The sequence below is a fragment of the Piliocolobus tephrosceles genome, chromosome 7, assembly GCF_002776525.5.
Source record: "Piliocolobus tephrosceles isolate RC106 chromosome 7, ASM277652v3, whole genome shotgun sequence".
Lineage (NCBI taxonomy): Eukaryota > Metazoa > Chordata > Mammalia > Primates > Cercopithecidae > Piliocolobus > Piliocolobus tephrosceles.
Genome location: NC_045440.1, coordinates 22,693,886 through 22,708,243, shown reverse-complemented (window position 1 = coordinate 22,708,243; position 14,358 = coordinate 22,693,886). Strand labels below are relative to the sequence as shown.

General features: G+C 35.7%; 1 protein-coding gene across 1 annotated transcript in view; it reads right to left on the bottom strand.

The window, feature by feature from the left end:
• Positions 1 to 1,163: 1,163 nt before the first annotated feature.
• ADAM7 (ADAM metallopeptidase domain 7) overlaps positions 1,164 to 14,358 on the bottom strand; it is a 63,638-nt gene continuing 50,443 nt past the window's right edge. The window contains exons 17-22 of the mRNA XM_023216864.2: positions 11,322 to 11,402; positions 10,424 to 10,502; positions 9,808 to 9,913; positions 9,128 to 9,227; positions 3,196 to 3,251; positions 1,164 to 2,176 (exon numbers count right to left, since the gene is read on the bottom strand). Coding sequence (XP_023072632.2) covers position 2,176; positions 3,196 to 3,251; positions 9,128 to 9,227; positions 9,808 to 9,913; positions 10,424 to 10,502; positions 11,322 to 11,402 — 423 coding nt within the window. The 3' untranslated portion in view covers positions 1,164 to 2,175. The remainder of the gene's footprint in view (positions 2,177 to 3,195; positions 3,252 to 9,127; positions 9,228 to 9,807; positions 9,914 to 10,423; positions 10,503 to 11,321; positions 11,403 to 14,358) is intronic.

Sequence of the window (14,358 nt, the reverse complement as noted above, 5' to 3'; positions counted from 1 at the left end):
TTTCTCCTTCCCAACCCAAATCCAGTCCATGGAAGACCATTAAAAATGTAAATATACAATTAGAAAAATGGTGTTGAAAAGGGCAATATGTATTATGGGCTCTAAAGGGCAAGATCATTTGCTTCCAGATAAATCTGTGTCTGTTCAGAGCAGAGGGTACATGACCCAACTGCAAGGACAACCCCATACCCTAAAGCACACCATCTTCAAATACAACAAACTCAAGTTGAGTTTGGGCAAGTGCCAGCTATGTCCATATATAGGGTGGGGACTCCCAATGTCCATTCCCGGGAAATCATGGCCAGTAACTGGCTCCACGGCCATGGCAGAACTGGGCTGACAAGGGGTCAACAAGTAACGAGGAGCTGTGATGTTTGATTCTGCTCTGTAGACATTGGAAGGAGAGGCTTCCTAACAGCATTTAAAAGGAATAGAAAGTCCTAAGGCTTGGGGTCTACATATGGACAAAACTTGGAGAACGTGACCTAAAATTGAAAAGGAGCTTAACTGTCAGAGGCTTCTGAGGTTGTTGAAAGAAAAGGGAAGCAAATTAGAAATCTAAAGAGATCTGAACAGGAAGCAATGAGTTGGGAGAATGGAGGGGGTATAAGAGATGTTTATTATTGGAGAGAGAAGAACTTTGAAGAAAACATCACCAGAAAGTAGCAGTTAGTTAAATATGGAGCCCAAGACAGAAGTAATGGAGGGAGGATTTTGTCTGAAAGAGATATGGAGACAATACAAAAATAATGAATCAGAAAGGTGATCCTTTTATAAAGGAAATACGATATCATCAAAATGTGCTTTGTTCATCCACATACGCAACGTTCAGGAGAATAGGAAGATGTGGCTGTTCCTTAATTTTGGACATCAGAGGCTTATTGTTTGCTTTAATGAGGAAAGCATATATCAGATGTGGAGCTTCTGGGGTTTTCTTCCCCTCAAATTTACATAAAATGCTTAAATTAGTTTCCTTGGCTTTAAGTACACATTTGTCAACACCCTTTCTTAAAGTAGCAGCTTTGATTAGAACAACAGGCGCCGTAGGAAAGCTCCTGTGGTATCCAGTGCTGAGTCACTGCTGTGCTGTGCTGCAGGCAGGCTCCGCTCCAGGAGAAAGACAAGTCAGCAGAGCAAGAAAAATGTCAACAAGGACAACAGTCTTTCTTCCTTCCGTTGTAGCCTTTATTTCATTGAGTCAGAACATTTTTATTTAGCACTTGAAAACTTTATTTCAGTAAATGGAAAAAAAAAATATTGCATGTAGCTTTAACAGTTCACAAGAAGAAAATAGAGGACACAAAAGAACACCTTGAGAGGCATCTGTGTAAGCAGCAGCTGAAATCATTCCCAGGGTAACCCCCCCATCCCGTAACAAACGGACAGGGAGGGGGTGGAGACGGCACAGAAATGGCACGTTGTCAAGTAGCACATGATAAAGACCTTAGAAACCCTTCGTAGGAGTTTTGAGTATGTCCTCACTTGAAGTACCTTTTCTGAAATTCTTGTAACCCTCTGATTTCTCTGTCAGCTTCTTAAGGAATTCTAGAGAGGTAAACCTAGGAATTTAGAATTGCCAGGAGCATTATGTGTTTTCCTTTCCTACCACCATTATTTTAAGGACTATCCTGCAGTTCTGTCCACTATTCTTCTGCCTCTTTCACTTTTAATTAACTAGTAGAATCCATGCCACTCTGCCCTGCCTTCTTTGGCATTTCTGCAGGAATTTCATTTAAACCAGAGTTAGTGCTAATGATTTCAAGTTTTAAAAATTACTTTTACATTTCCAAAGAAGTAACTTTATATATGCAATGTTTTCTTCCTCGACTGTAAGTTATCATCCTCAAAGTTTGGACTCTTAAAAGAAACTAGAGTAACATTTTGTAGGAAAATACTACGGCAAGGGTACAAATTTTTATATTGCAGTAAAGAGCATTTGAAAGACGACGAGAAATTTTTTTCTGCAGCATATGTTTATGATAGAGGGTGTGAATTCTACCGGTAAATATTAACAGGAAGAAGTTGCTTCTCTTAAACATTTTATGTCAGGATAGAGGACATTTGAAAAACTACCAAAAATTTGAGTAGCAGATATCTAGGTAAGGTTGTAAAGATCTTGCATCCAGAATCCCAAGTCCAGGCTTGCACAGCCATTTTGGATATCCAACTTCAAGCTCTAAATAGAAACAGATGGTTAAAGATAAGTTGTTTACTATGAAATATGTGAACCGTGTATTTCCATTACTCATTTATATCTACTAATTAGAATAACCTTTCTGGGTTCCGTAGTCCTACATTTATTCATGCTTTTATAGATCTCCCTAGCTATTGCTAATTAAGCAGTTATAAAATAAATAGGCCTATTATGAAAGAAAGAAGATAATTTTGTTTTCCATTATGGCATGCCAAACAGTTTGCTGGCACTAAGGAGTGTCTTCACTCGCTGCTCTCTGTGGGACAGGTTTGTCATTGTGGAGTGGAAGGATCATTAGAAAATACCCTGCTTTTCAGTGGAGGGGGGCGGTAGGTCTGTATTAAGCAAGATTCCTCATAAGAATGCTCTGTGGAAGAACCTTCACACTAATCCGGTGCCTACTGCACTGTAAAAACTCAGCAAAAATAAAGGAGGAAGAAATGAAAACAAACTCAAAATGTGTTCAAGCCATAATCATTTTCTTTCCCTTTGACATAAATCACAATTTTTGAATACATTTTCTGATATAGACACACTAAATCGAATGTGAAGTCAGCCCTCCCATTTATTGATTCGATAAATAAAAAATTTAGAAAAGCAATCATGAAGGAAACTGTTTCTTTTCTGTGGTTTCCAACATTACTAAAGCCCTTTAACATACTTGAAGAAAACCTGTAGGTATGTATACTCTGACCAACAGAAGTCTGAAAGAATAGTGCTGCCTTCAATATTCCTAACCTGTATTGAGATTCTGGCACTGTTGAATTCTAGATTGCTCTGTTCGTCCAGTTTGAAAGTTTTGGATTAAAACATCCTTAGCAGAATTATATATTAGAAATTTAAGCATATCAGCAAAAAAAAAAAAAAAAATTCTAACCTTCTTAATCTGTTGATAAGTACAGAGGATGTCCCCAGTGAATCAATGAGTAGGTAAAGAACACATAACTATGCCAGCATTTGAAAAATAAAAACGGGAGGTACCATCTGTCAGGGTAACCTACCACTTGGCACTTTGATTGGGATCTGCGATTCCTCTTGAATCTTTCCTTGCAGGTTTCTATAATAAATAAATTATGTTGCATTAGGAGCTGCACCAGATGTTACACGCATGCGCATCCACACACGGACATGCATGTACACACATACACATGAGCAGACCACCTCTGCTTGCTCCTTGAAAAATCCAGGGCTGTTTGTAAATTGCTTAAGACAGTTTGTAAATTCCTATGGGACTGGGGGAAAGGAGAATAGATAGTGCTGGTTAAGCAAAGCTGTATCAGAAACCATTATTGATTGTAAAACTTGTGAATCTTCCCTAGAATACATTAGGTAAGAGATTTGCAAACACTTTTTAAGTATTAGCACTTTCATTCCGATAACATCTCTATTGGAATCTCAGTGAAATTGATTTTAAACATGGACTGCATGGGTTCAAGAAATAATTCATTCATACAACTCCCCCGGCTGTCTGCCACTTTCTGTAATCCTTTTGTGTGATTGAGGATCGTGTGCAAGCGCAGATTATAAACTAATCAACTAATCACAGCATTTTAGTCATCCATAAAGAAAGCTTAACAAGAATGGCTGCTTTTAAAAATACAGAGTTGAAAATCTGTGTGCATTCAGCACCCAGTTCTGAATAAGAAGTGCTCTACTGAGTAACCTTGAGGATGTAGAGATGGAGATTCTAGTCATTTGGGCAATCCCTAGAAATCCTGTAGTGGTTCTATTTTATGAGTGTGTGTGTGTGTGTGTGTGTGTGTGTGTGTGTGTGTGTGTGTTGACTCAGTCTCTAATGCATGTGTATGCTAATATGTGCTAGTATTTTGTTTCTCCCTTATAAATAAAGATGCAGGGATTATACTGCCTCGGCTAACTAAGGGTTCCAGGGGAGAGCCTCTGGCTTACTGAAAACCATTGCTGTGTTTTACCTTTCAGAACAGGGGCCAGGACTAGAGTGAGGTGACTGAGGCATTGGTCTCAGGGGCAGAATTTAAGGGGAGAAAACTAATTCAGTAATTAAGATAAATTGCATGCTAATGTGTTCGTTTAAAATATCAAAATTAACTTGCAAGAAAATGAATGTATCAAGATAAACGAAATGCCAACATTTTAAACAAAAACTGAGTCTGCCCCGGGACTTACCTGACTCACTTCCCCCTCCTCACCCTAACCTCCACCCTGTTAAGAAGTAGGTCTCTATGCCAGAGTGTCAGGGTGTCCCATTTCTACCTCCAGTCAGAGAGCTATCCATGTTATATTATTGGTCCTTTTCAAGGAACCAACAAATGATTAGGTTTCATGAAAATTAGTATTGGAAAGGACACAGGCCGCCGCCAAGAGGAAGGGGAGGGGACATACCAGTGTGATGTAGTGAGGACTTGAAAAATTGGTGGGCAGGCTTTCCAAGGATTCTGGAGTTCTCTGCTAGTGAAAAGAGATACTATTAATCTGCAATTCCTAGTAAGTATACAAATACTAAAAGACCCAGACCTCATATTCTTGCTTAGGTTGTTATCCTACAACACATGAGTCTATCTCAGGACCTCTCTATAAGACAAATTTACATATAAGAAGAGTGGGGATTTATACGTTGTGATATGAATATGATGAGGCAGGTCTGTTAGCCACCAAATCTTACTATCACTAATTGGCTGTATGCCTGAAATTCCCCAACCAGCCACATTCTTTTGGGCCTTGAATGTCTTTGAGAAACTCCACAATTTCCTATCAAAATATAAAAATTCCTAAATGAAGTTTCCCTCTTTAAAGTGTGTTCTGTTAACTCCCCAGTAGATATTAATACAACTAGAAAGCATGGTTCAGTGGAAGCAGGATCTGGGAGAGGCCCTGGATGCCAGAGCAGGGAGAGTAAAAACAAACAAAAAACAAGCATCATTAACATAACAGGTAAAAGACGCCAAAGACAGACTTCTCCCAAACCCCAGTTTTGCTGAGGACTGGTCTTTAGTGGGTAACTGTGTCAAATAAGCATCAGTTAAATCATTATTGTTTATAATATTTCATGCCAAAAAATATAAAAACCCTAAATGTGATGTTTGAGGATCCAGCTCTGCTATCTGTGTTAATATCATGGTGTATATGCCATCAGCAGTAAATTGAATTTATTCACATATTCAGCAGATATTTATTCTTCTTCTCTTCTGGGTGCCCCTCATTTAACCAAAAAACCAAAAGCCCTTAAAGGAAGCTTAGAATCAAGAATTGTAACAAATATGTCCTAGGCTCTATGGTTATTCATCACTGACCAGTACTCAGCCTACCTTTCCTGACTCCTCTCTCTGGAAGTTCACCTATTTTAACGTATTAATTTAAGGAAAATGTAATTAGGAAAGTAACTTTAGCAGCACATGAGGCATAGTAGATTAAAATAACACATATTAAGTGCCAAGTATATACCCTTCACTGTGCTAGGTGTATTTACATACAACTTCTCATTTAAACCTCAAGACAAATGAATGAGAATTATATTAGTATCATGTGGTTTCATTCCTGAAAATCTCAATGTAAACTTAAAAAAAAACACACACTTTTTTTTTTGTTCATTCTAATGGACAATTAAGACTCAGTTTTACCTTCTTGGAGTCACAGCTGGCATAATAAAGAGTAAAAATGGATAAAAATGATAACTAACAACCATATATAACCAGAGAAAGATTCACTATCTCTATACTCCAGTGAAATTCAGCAGAGGCATTTCCACTAAAATGTCACATATGTGTTCTGGGGCATAGAGTGGGGACATGCTCTGCAACATTGTCCAGTAAAAATCACAAAGCTTTTGGCATGCCTAAAGCCATGGCAAAGCATTCAAAACCTCTGGAACTGTATAACCAGACCAGACCACCCCACCAACCAAAAATACCCTGATTTAAAAATACTGGCAACATTATATTTTTTTGGCACTTGCATCTAGCAACAGTCAGTTAATTATTAACCTTACAATTGGGGCCTTTTGATCCCTTCTTCATGACTTAAATCCTAATGGGCAGATTCATCATTTTAAAGAGATAATCTTATCAAGAATGATGCCTTCTTCATCAGCTAATTTTTTTAAAAAAGCTAATGCCTTTGTAGTTTCTTACTCTTTGCTTACAGGTTTTGTCTTGATCGTTGTTGTTACTGGTTTTTTTTTTGAGATAGGGTATCACTCTGTAGCCCAGGCTGGAATGCAGTGGCATGATCATAGCTCACTGCAGCCTGGAAATCCTGGGCTCCAGAGGTTTTCGGTGCCTCAGTCTCTCATCTAGCTAGGGACTACAGGTGTGCACCATTATGCTTGGCTATTTTTTTCTTTTTTTATATAGACAAAGGCTTGCCATATTACCCAGCCTGGTCTAGAACTCCTTGCCTCAAATTACCCTCTTGGCTTAGCCTCTCAAAGTGCTACAATTATAGCTGTGAACCACTGTGCCTGGCCACTCTGTTTGTTTGTTTGTTTGTTTAATGTTATATTATTTTTATACTTGAAGTTCTGGGGTACATGTGCAGAACATGCAGGTTTATTACACAGGTATACATGTGGCATGGTGGTTTGCTGAACCCATCAACCTATCACCTACATTAGGTATTTCTCCTAATGCTATCCCTCCCCTTGTCCCCCATCCCCCGACAGGCCCCAGTGTGTGATGGTCCCCTCCCTGGGTCCATGTGTTCTCACTGTTCGCCCCCCATTTATGAGTGAGAATGTGCAGTGTTAGGTTTTCTGTTCTCGTGATAGTTTGCTGAGAATGATGGTTTCCAGCTTCATCCATGTCCCTGCAAAGGACATGAACTCATCCTTTTTTATGGCTGCATAGTATTCCATGGTGTATATGTGCCACATTTTCTTTATCCAGTCTATCATTGATAGCCATTTGTGGTGGTTCCAAGTCTTTGCTATTATGAATAGTGCCACAATAAACATACTTGTGCATGTGTCTTTATAGTAGAATGATTTATAATCCTTTGGGTATATACCCAGTAATGGGATTGCTGGGTCAAATGGTATTTCTAGTTCTAGATCCTTGAGGAATTGCCACACTGTCTTCCACAATGGTTGAACTAATTTATACTCCCACCAACAGTGTAAAAGCATTCCTATTTCTCTCCATCCTCTCCAGCATCTGTTGTTTCCTGACTTTTTAATGATCACCATTCTAACAGTTTTTTAAGTGGATGGAATGTATTGGAATTTATAGCTGTTGCTACAATTATTGAACAAGCTGTGATTTGCAGGAACTTCTGTGGGATTTTCAACATTTTTCTTAGATCTTCATATATTGCTTACATTTCTAGTTTACTGAATTTTCTCAGGAATAGATATAATTTTTTCAAATAATTTATCTGCATCTATTGACATGATCATATGATTTTACACTTTCCCTGATAATACAGTGAACTAGCCTCATTGCTTTTTTGAATGTTAAAGTTTCTTTGTATTATTGCAGTAACACTTGATAATGATTTATTATCCTTTATATATGATCATGATGCATTAACATTTATCATGAGATTCAATTGGCTAAAATCTAATAATAATTCGTGCACCTATATTTGTTAGTGTATTAGTAAGTAGTGCTTCCTTCTTGTAATGACTTTTATAAGTAGTTGTCAGAGAAATATTGGCCTCATAAAATAAATTGGGAATTTCCTCCTTCTTTCCAATTATCTGGAAAAGTTTATGTAGAATTGGTGTTATGTCTTCATGAATTTTTAAATAGAATTCACCAGTAGAGTCATAGGGGCCAAATATTTTTTTGTTTGTGGAAAGGTTTTTACTACAAATTTAACTTATTAGATGCAGAGTTATTCAGGTTATCTGTTTCTTCATGAGTAAGCTTTAGTAATTTTTATCTTTTAAAATTTTCCATTTCATTGCACTGTCAAGTCTATTAAAATAAGGTTTTTCATAATATTTTATAATTATCAACTTAATATTTATAGTATCTTCATTGATGTTGCCTTCCTGATTCTTGATGTTAATAATACGTACTAACTAGTTAGACTGGCTGGAGGATTATAAAATTTATTAATCTTCTCAAAATACATTTTCTCTGTTATTTTTCTGTTTTCTATTTCGTTAGTGACCAATCAGATATTTACTTTTTCTTTTCCTCTGCATATATTGGGCTTCATTTTCTTTACTTTTCTAGTTTCTTAAAGTAAAAGCTGAGGTCATTGATCTTTTACTTTTCTTCTTTTCAAACATAAGCAGATAAGCAGTATAAATTTTCCTTTACTGATTTTACTACACCCACATGTTTTGGTACGTGGTATTTAATTTTCATCCATGTTAAAATACTTTCTAATTTCCCTTTTGATTATTCTTTTGAAATTTGAGTTCCTTAGAATTTGTTATCTAATTTTCAACTGAGAATTTTTCTAATTAGTAGTATCTTTCCATTATTTCTATTGTAATTTAATTCTGAGAATATATTTTATGTGGCTACAATTCTTTTCTTTCTTGTTTCTTTTTTCTTTATATTTTTAGTAGATACGGGGTTTTACCATGTTGGCCAGGCTCGTCTCAAATTCAGGTGATCTGCCCATCTCAACCTTCAAAAGTTTTGGGATTACAGGCATGAGCCACTGTGCCTGGCTCAATTCTTTCAAGTTTGTTAAGACTTGCTTTATGGCTCGCACTGTGGTTTATGCTTGTACATTTTTACAATAGTGCACAAATTAATATTTTATTCAACCAATATATTCTGCTCTGCTATAGTATCTTGGTTATTGTTCCATATTTGTTTTGAATCCAGTCCTCTTTTCTTTCCCTACATGTAGATTCAAAGCTTCACGTGTGTGTGGAACCATGTTAAATTACTCCTCTGCACCTCCCACATCACTTAGCTTAGGACGGGTTCCATTTTAAACACACACAGCTACTTAAGAAAATCAATTAACTAACTGTTGCAAATGGAAGTTTCTTACATTTAGGAAATGAATTTCTGGCAGGATTGGCTCAGTCCTCATCTGCTGCTCATTACCAAAGTATCCTTTATTCTCCACTCCCAGGGTTTCTATAGGTGGGCTGTCAAGAAGGAAATTGAACACCTAATTTATTAGATACAGGGCTATTCAGGTTATTTATTTCTTCATGAGTAAGCTTTAGCAATTTTTATATTTCAAAAGTTTCCATTTCGTTACAGTGTTAGATATATTGAAATAATGCTTTTTATATTGGCTAATTATCAACTTAATACTATACAATCTTCAGTGATGTCACCTTTCTGATTCTTGATGTGGGAAGAATCAGAAACTATGGGATAAACAAACTATGGTATACACTTATGGCTAAAATTAAATCATCTACAAGATTTTTTAAATACTGATGCTCAAGTTATACCCAATGACAATTAAATCACAATGTCTTCAACCCACATTGGTATTTTTTGAAAGATCCATTGGTGATTTCAATGTGCACAAAGTTTGGGAATCATTGATATTAGCATCTGGATAGGAGCAAGTACGTAAAAGTTTGAGTTACTACTATTCTTACCCCATCTTCAGTAAGAAGCTTATACTTCCCCCCATCGAATATCCTCTATAACTACAAAGCTTATATATTCTTAGGAACAATTCCCTTCAACACATAGAAAATGCATATGTACCTCTGAACTTGCTTCAACTTGATACATTTTTGGTAACGAATTAATAGTATGAGAACTCCGATACCGACAATAACCAGGACAAGCACAACAACCAAGATGGCAACATCTGCAACATGAAAAAACACGGACTTCAGCCAGGGTATCAGTTGTAAAACAGTGGAATGTTAACATTTAATGGAGCTGTTACAGTGCTCCTTATTCCTTTCTATAGGACTTTGATTCTCCTTTCAATTATTTTTATGTAAAGAACCCAAACATTATACAAATTACCATTTGTATTTGCAACTGACACTCCACCCAGTATTCCATTATATTTAAGGGAACCACAATCATCAGGAAGAGATTTGGTTGTCAGTTATTAACTCCAGAAAAGCCGTTGTGTGTTGAGGATTTGTAGAAGACCTAAGAAAATCGAATTGAGCTAGAAGAGACTACACTGGCTATAAAAGGGAATTGCAGTAAAATCAATTTGGGTATTCATGCAAAATAATATGAAGACCATACAAATCCATATCAAAACACAACAAATAAGTAGCAGACTTGAAAAATAAGAAAAACAACTTTTTTCGCTGGGTAGGCTTTTGATATATGAAAGATTTTGTTTTAGGATGCTCACTGGTAACATTTAAGGTTTCTTCCCAGGCTACAGGTGCCTGTCCTTCCTCACAGTGGCACTGGAGTTCATGGTCATCCATCTGGAAGAGCAGTCAACGATATTTTCTCTAATGACTGATATAAGTTGTGTTCTGCAACTCACTTACTTTAGTACTACCTCTACATCAAACATACATGCACACAAGCACAAGCACAAACTTTTTATTAGTTAATTAAACGCCTAACAAAATCAATGATGCATAAAAATAAGTAAACAAAATACAAGAAGCAACCATCTTTGAAAATGGCCTTTGAATAAGAGAATGATACTGACAATTCAAAGGCAGATGAACAAGACAGCATGATTTATCTTTCTAGATAAATATATGATATGTATGATAAATATGGTAAGCTGATATATATATATGTGTGTGTGTGTGTGTGTATTACTATATAAGTATTACTGATTAACCCAACATATGAGTGATATTAGGCATAAACTGTTAGTAATTGCTGGTATTAGTGTTTATTAAGTGAAAACATATACAATGTTTGCCAATTTTCTCAAAAGCTTAACTTGACATTGGTGTAATTTAACTATAAGACATATTGTAATAGATTCAACTTTAAACATCAGATTTAAACTTTATGCATACATTAATCACTGAATTTCTAGATAACCAGTACCATAATGAAAACTTTACATGTAACACGGGCTATATCTATGTATAATAATATGTGGTTTAGCTCGTTGGATCAATTTTGCTGATAACACATGAAAAAATGAATCCCAAATATATATTTGACTTAGAAAGCAGCAAACATACATATATACATACATATACATGCACATACAGGCTGAGGAATAAAGTAAATATATGGCTGATAAGACATTAATTTTAAAAGCAGTCATATCTTACAGGATTTTCATGGCACTGAGAGGGGCAATTGGTTGAGTTATAGACCTTTTCCATGTTTAGACATTCACCATTGTTGCACACCTAGAAATGAAGTAATCAAGCATGAATTAAAATGACTTAATGTGAAATTGTAATTTCATGTAATGCATGTGAAGCACACAATTTTGCATGTAATTTACATATGAAATTTTTCAATTTACATGATTTAATTATAAGTTATGTAATTTTTCCTATTGTAAAATTACACATGTAGTGTCTTCTGTGGATAGAGAAATCCTCTATAAATGTTTGAGGAGTGTACTATACATGCAAACAAATATTTTAAACTCATTAAAATGTTTATGTTCTGAGTAATTATTTCAACATTAATCTGTCAAAGATTCTACAACTGTAATTGCAACAGTTTCTTTTGTTTCAATGAAGTTTTTCTTTTGATTTGGTTTAACAATGTATGTTTATTATACCACAGTTGATGGTTGGGCATTTTATTAATATCAATTAATCTTATTTGCGTTTAATATTTTTGCCTTAAATTTTCCTTTCTCTTGGTAAATTTGATCACCAAAATATTATTGGTTTTGTTATTTTTGGTCTTTGCCTGGTTCATCCTTACGCATTTATTTAATTTTTAACTGTTTTTAATTTTATTTATAATTAAACATTTATTGCCACCAATTCAAAGATTATATTTGCATTTTCTATAGGGAGAACTTAATGTATCCATATTATATTTACATTTTCTGTAGGGAGAACATAATGCATCCATATTTATTGGAATAAGTGATATATATACACTCTTACTCCTTTCATTTTAATTACTTGATTTCCAACATTAGACATTGTAGCTTACCTTTTACTATATTTATCACTTTTATTCAACTATTGTTCTCTCTAATTTGAAAGCTATATATGCTAATTTCTAAAGGTTAATTTGGTTAACATTAATATATTTAAATCTAAATAATTCTATCATTTTCAAGAAAAAAATCACCATTAATTCCTCCTTCTGTAAGATAAGAAATTTATCATGTTTTTACTTCCTTCCTCTTTCTCTCAGTTCAAGTTTTTGATCGAGTAAATCAGATTCTACATTGTCAAAATTATTTATTATTCCTGAGATTTTTTACATCGCTGTAATATATTATAATTAATAACTAGAATTTACTTAAAAGTCTTATAGATTTTGTTGCTTGCAATCATTTCTTTAATATCCTATCTCCTTATTTTACCTTCTAAATTTAAATTTATTTCTCTGTTGGCTGGAATACATTCTGAACTATTTGTCTTTTCAAAAAACAGGTGGAGTCTACATATTACTATATATTTCATTAGTTATAATATGTGTGAGAGTGTCATTCTATTGCTTTTCTGTCTGAATAATAACTTGGCTGTAAATATAGTTTTAGGGTCTCAACAATTATGTTCCCCAAAGCTCTGTAGATGTTGCTCCATTGTCTTCTGGATACTTGTTGCAGACAAGTATTAAGGTAACCTGATATTTCTTTCTGTAGCAAATTAATGACCTTTTCTCCTTTTTACTTATGGCATGTATTCTTTATTTTTGACATTCAAGGCATGAGGGTAAGTAAAAGCACTCATCTCTTTCTATAAATTTCTCCTGGTACTAAGTGAATTTTTTCATATATTCTTCAGATCAGGGACACATTGTGATTATTTCATTAATTATATTTTCACCTCTCTTCTGTTTTTTAAATTTAGAATTCGTATTAAATCTGTGATGAATGTTTTAGAAATCTATTTCCTGCTTTTATTTATTTTCTTTGATTTTTAAAATTCCTTTATTTTATTGTGTAAAGAAGTTTAGCGTCTAACTTATTGATTTTTTTTGTAATATCCATTCAGTGGTTTACTGCCCACATTACATATAAACCAGTAACCATATTTTGTACTTTGAAGGCAATGCTCTTTGATCTCAAATTACACGTTTTAATATAGATTTAATATCTTTTAAAATTTCATTCAAAAACTTTTTCTTGATAAAGGAGGAAATTTTTGAACATTGTATTAGTTTGTTTTCATGCTGCTGATAAAGACATACACGAGACTGGGCAATTTACAAAAGAAAGAGGTTTAATTGAACTTACAGTTCCACGTGACTGGGGAAGTCTCATAATCTTGGCAAAAAGCAAGGAGGAGCAAGTCACGTCTTACATGGATGGCAGCAGGCAAAGAGTGAACTTGTGCAGGAAAACTCAACCTTATAATAACCATCAGATCTCATGAGACTTACTGTCAGGAGAACAGCATGGGAAAGACCTGCTCTCATGATTCACTTACCTGCCAGTGGGTCCCTCCCACAAAGTGTGGGAATTCAAGATAAGATTTGGGTGGAGACACAGTCAAACCACATCATTCCATCCCTGGCTGCTCCCAAATCTCATGTCCTCACATTTTAAAACCAATCATGCCTTCCCAACAGTCCCCCAGAGACTTAACTCATTTCAGCATTAACTCAAAAGTCCACAGTCCAAAGTCTCATTTAGCACAAGGCAAGTCCCTTCCACCTATAAGCCTGTAAAATCAAAAGCAAGTTACTTACTTCCTGGATACAATGGGGGTACAGGCATTGGATAAATACAGCCATTCCAAATGGGAGAAATTGGCCAAAACAAAAGGGCTAATAGGCCCCATGCAAGTCTGAATCCAGCAGGGCAGTCAAATCTTAAAGCTCCAAAATGATCCCCTTTGATTCCATGTCTCACATCCAGGTCACACTGATGCAAGAGGTGGGTTCCCAGAGTCTTGAGTAGCTCTGCCTCTGTGGTTTTAGAGGGTACAGCCTCCCTCCCGGCTGCTTCCACGGGCTGGCATTGAGTGTTTGCAGCTTTTCCAGGTGCACAGTGCAAACTGTGGGTGGACCTATGATTCTGGGGTCTGGAGGACAGGGGCCCTTTTCTTACAGCTCCACTAGGCAGTGCCCCAGCAAGGACTGTGTGTGGGGGATCTGACTCTACATTTCCCATCCACACTGCCCTAGCAGAGATTCTCCATGAAGGCCCCACTCCTGCAGCAAACT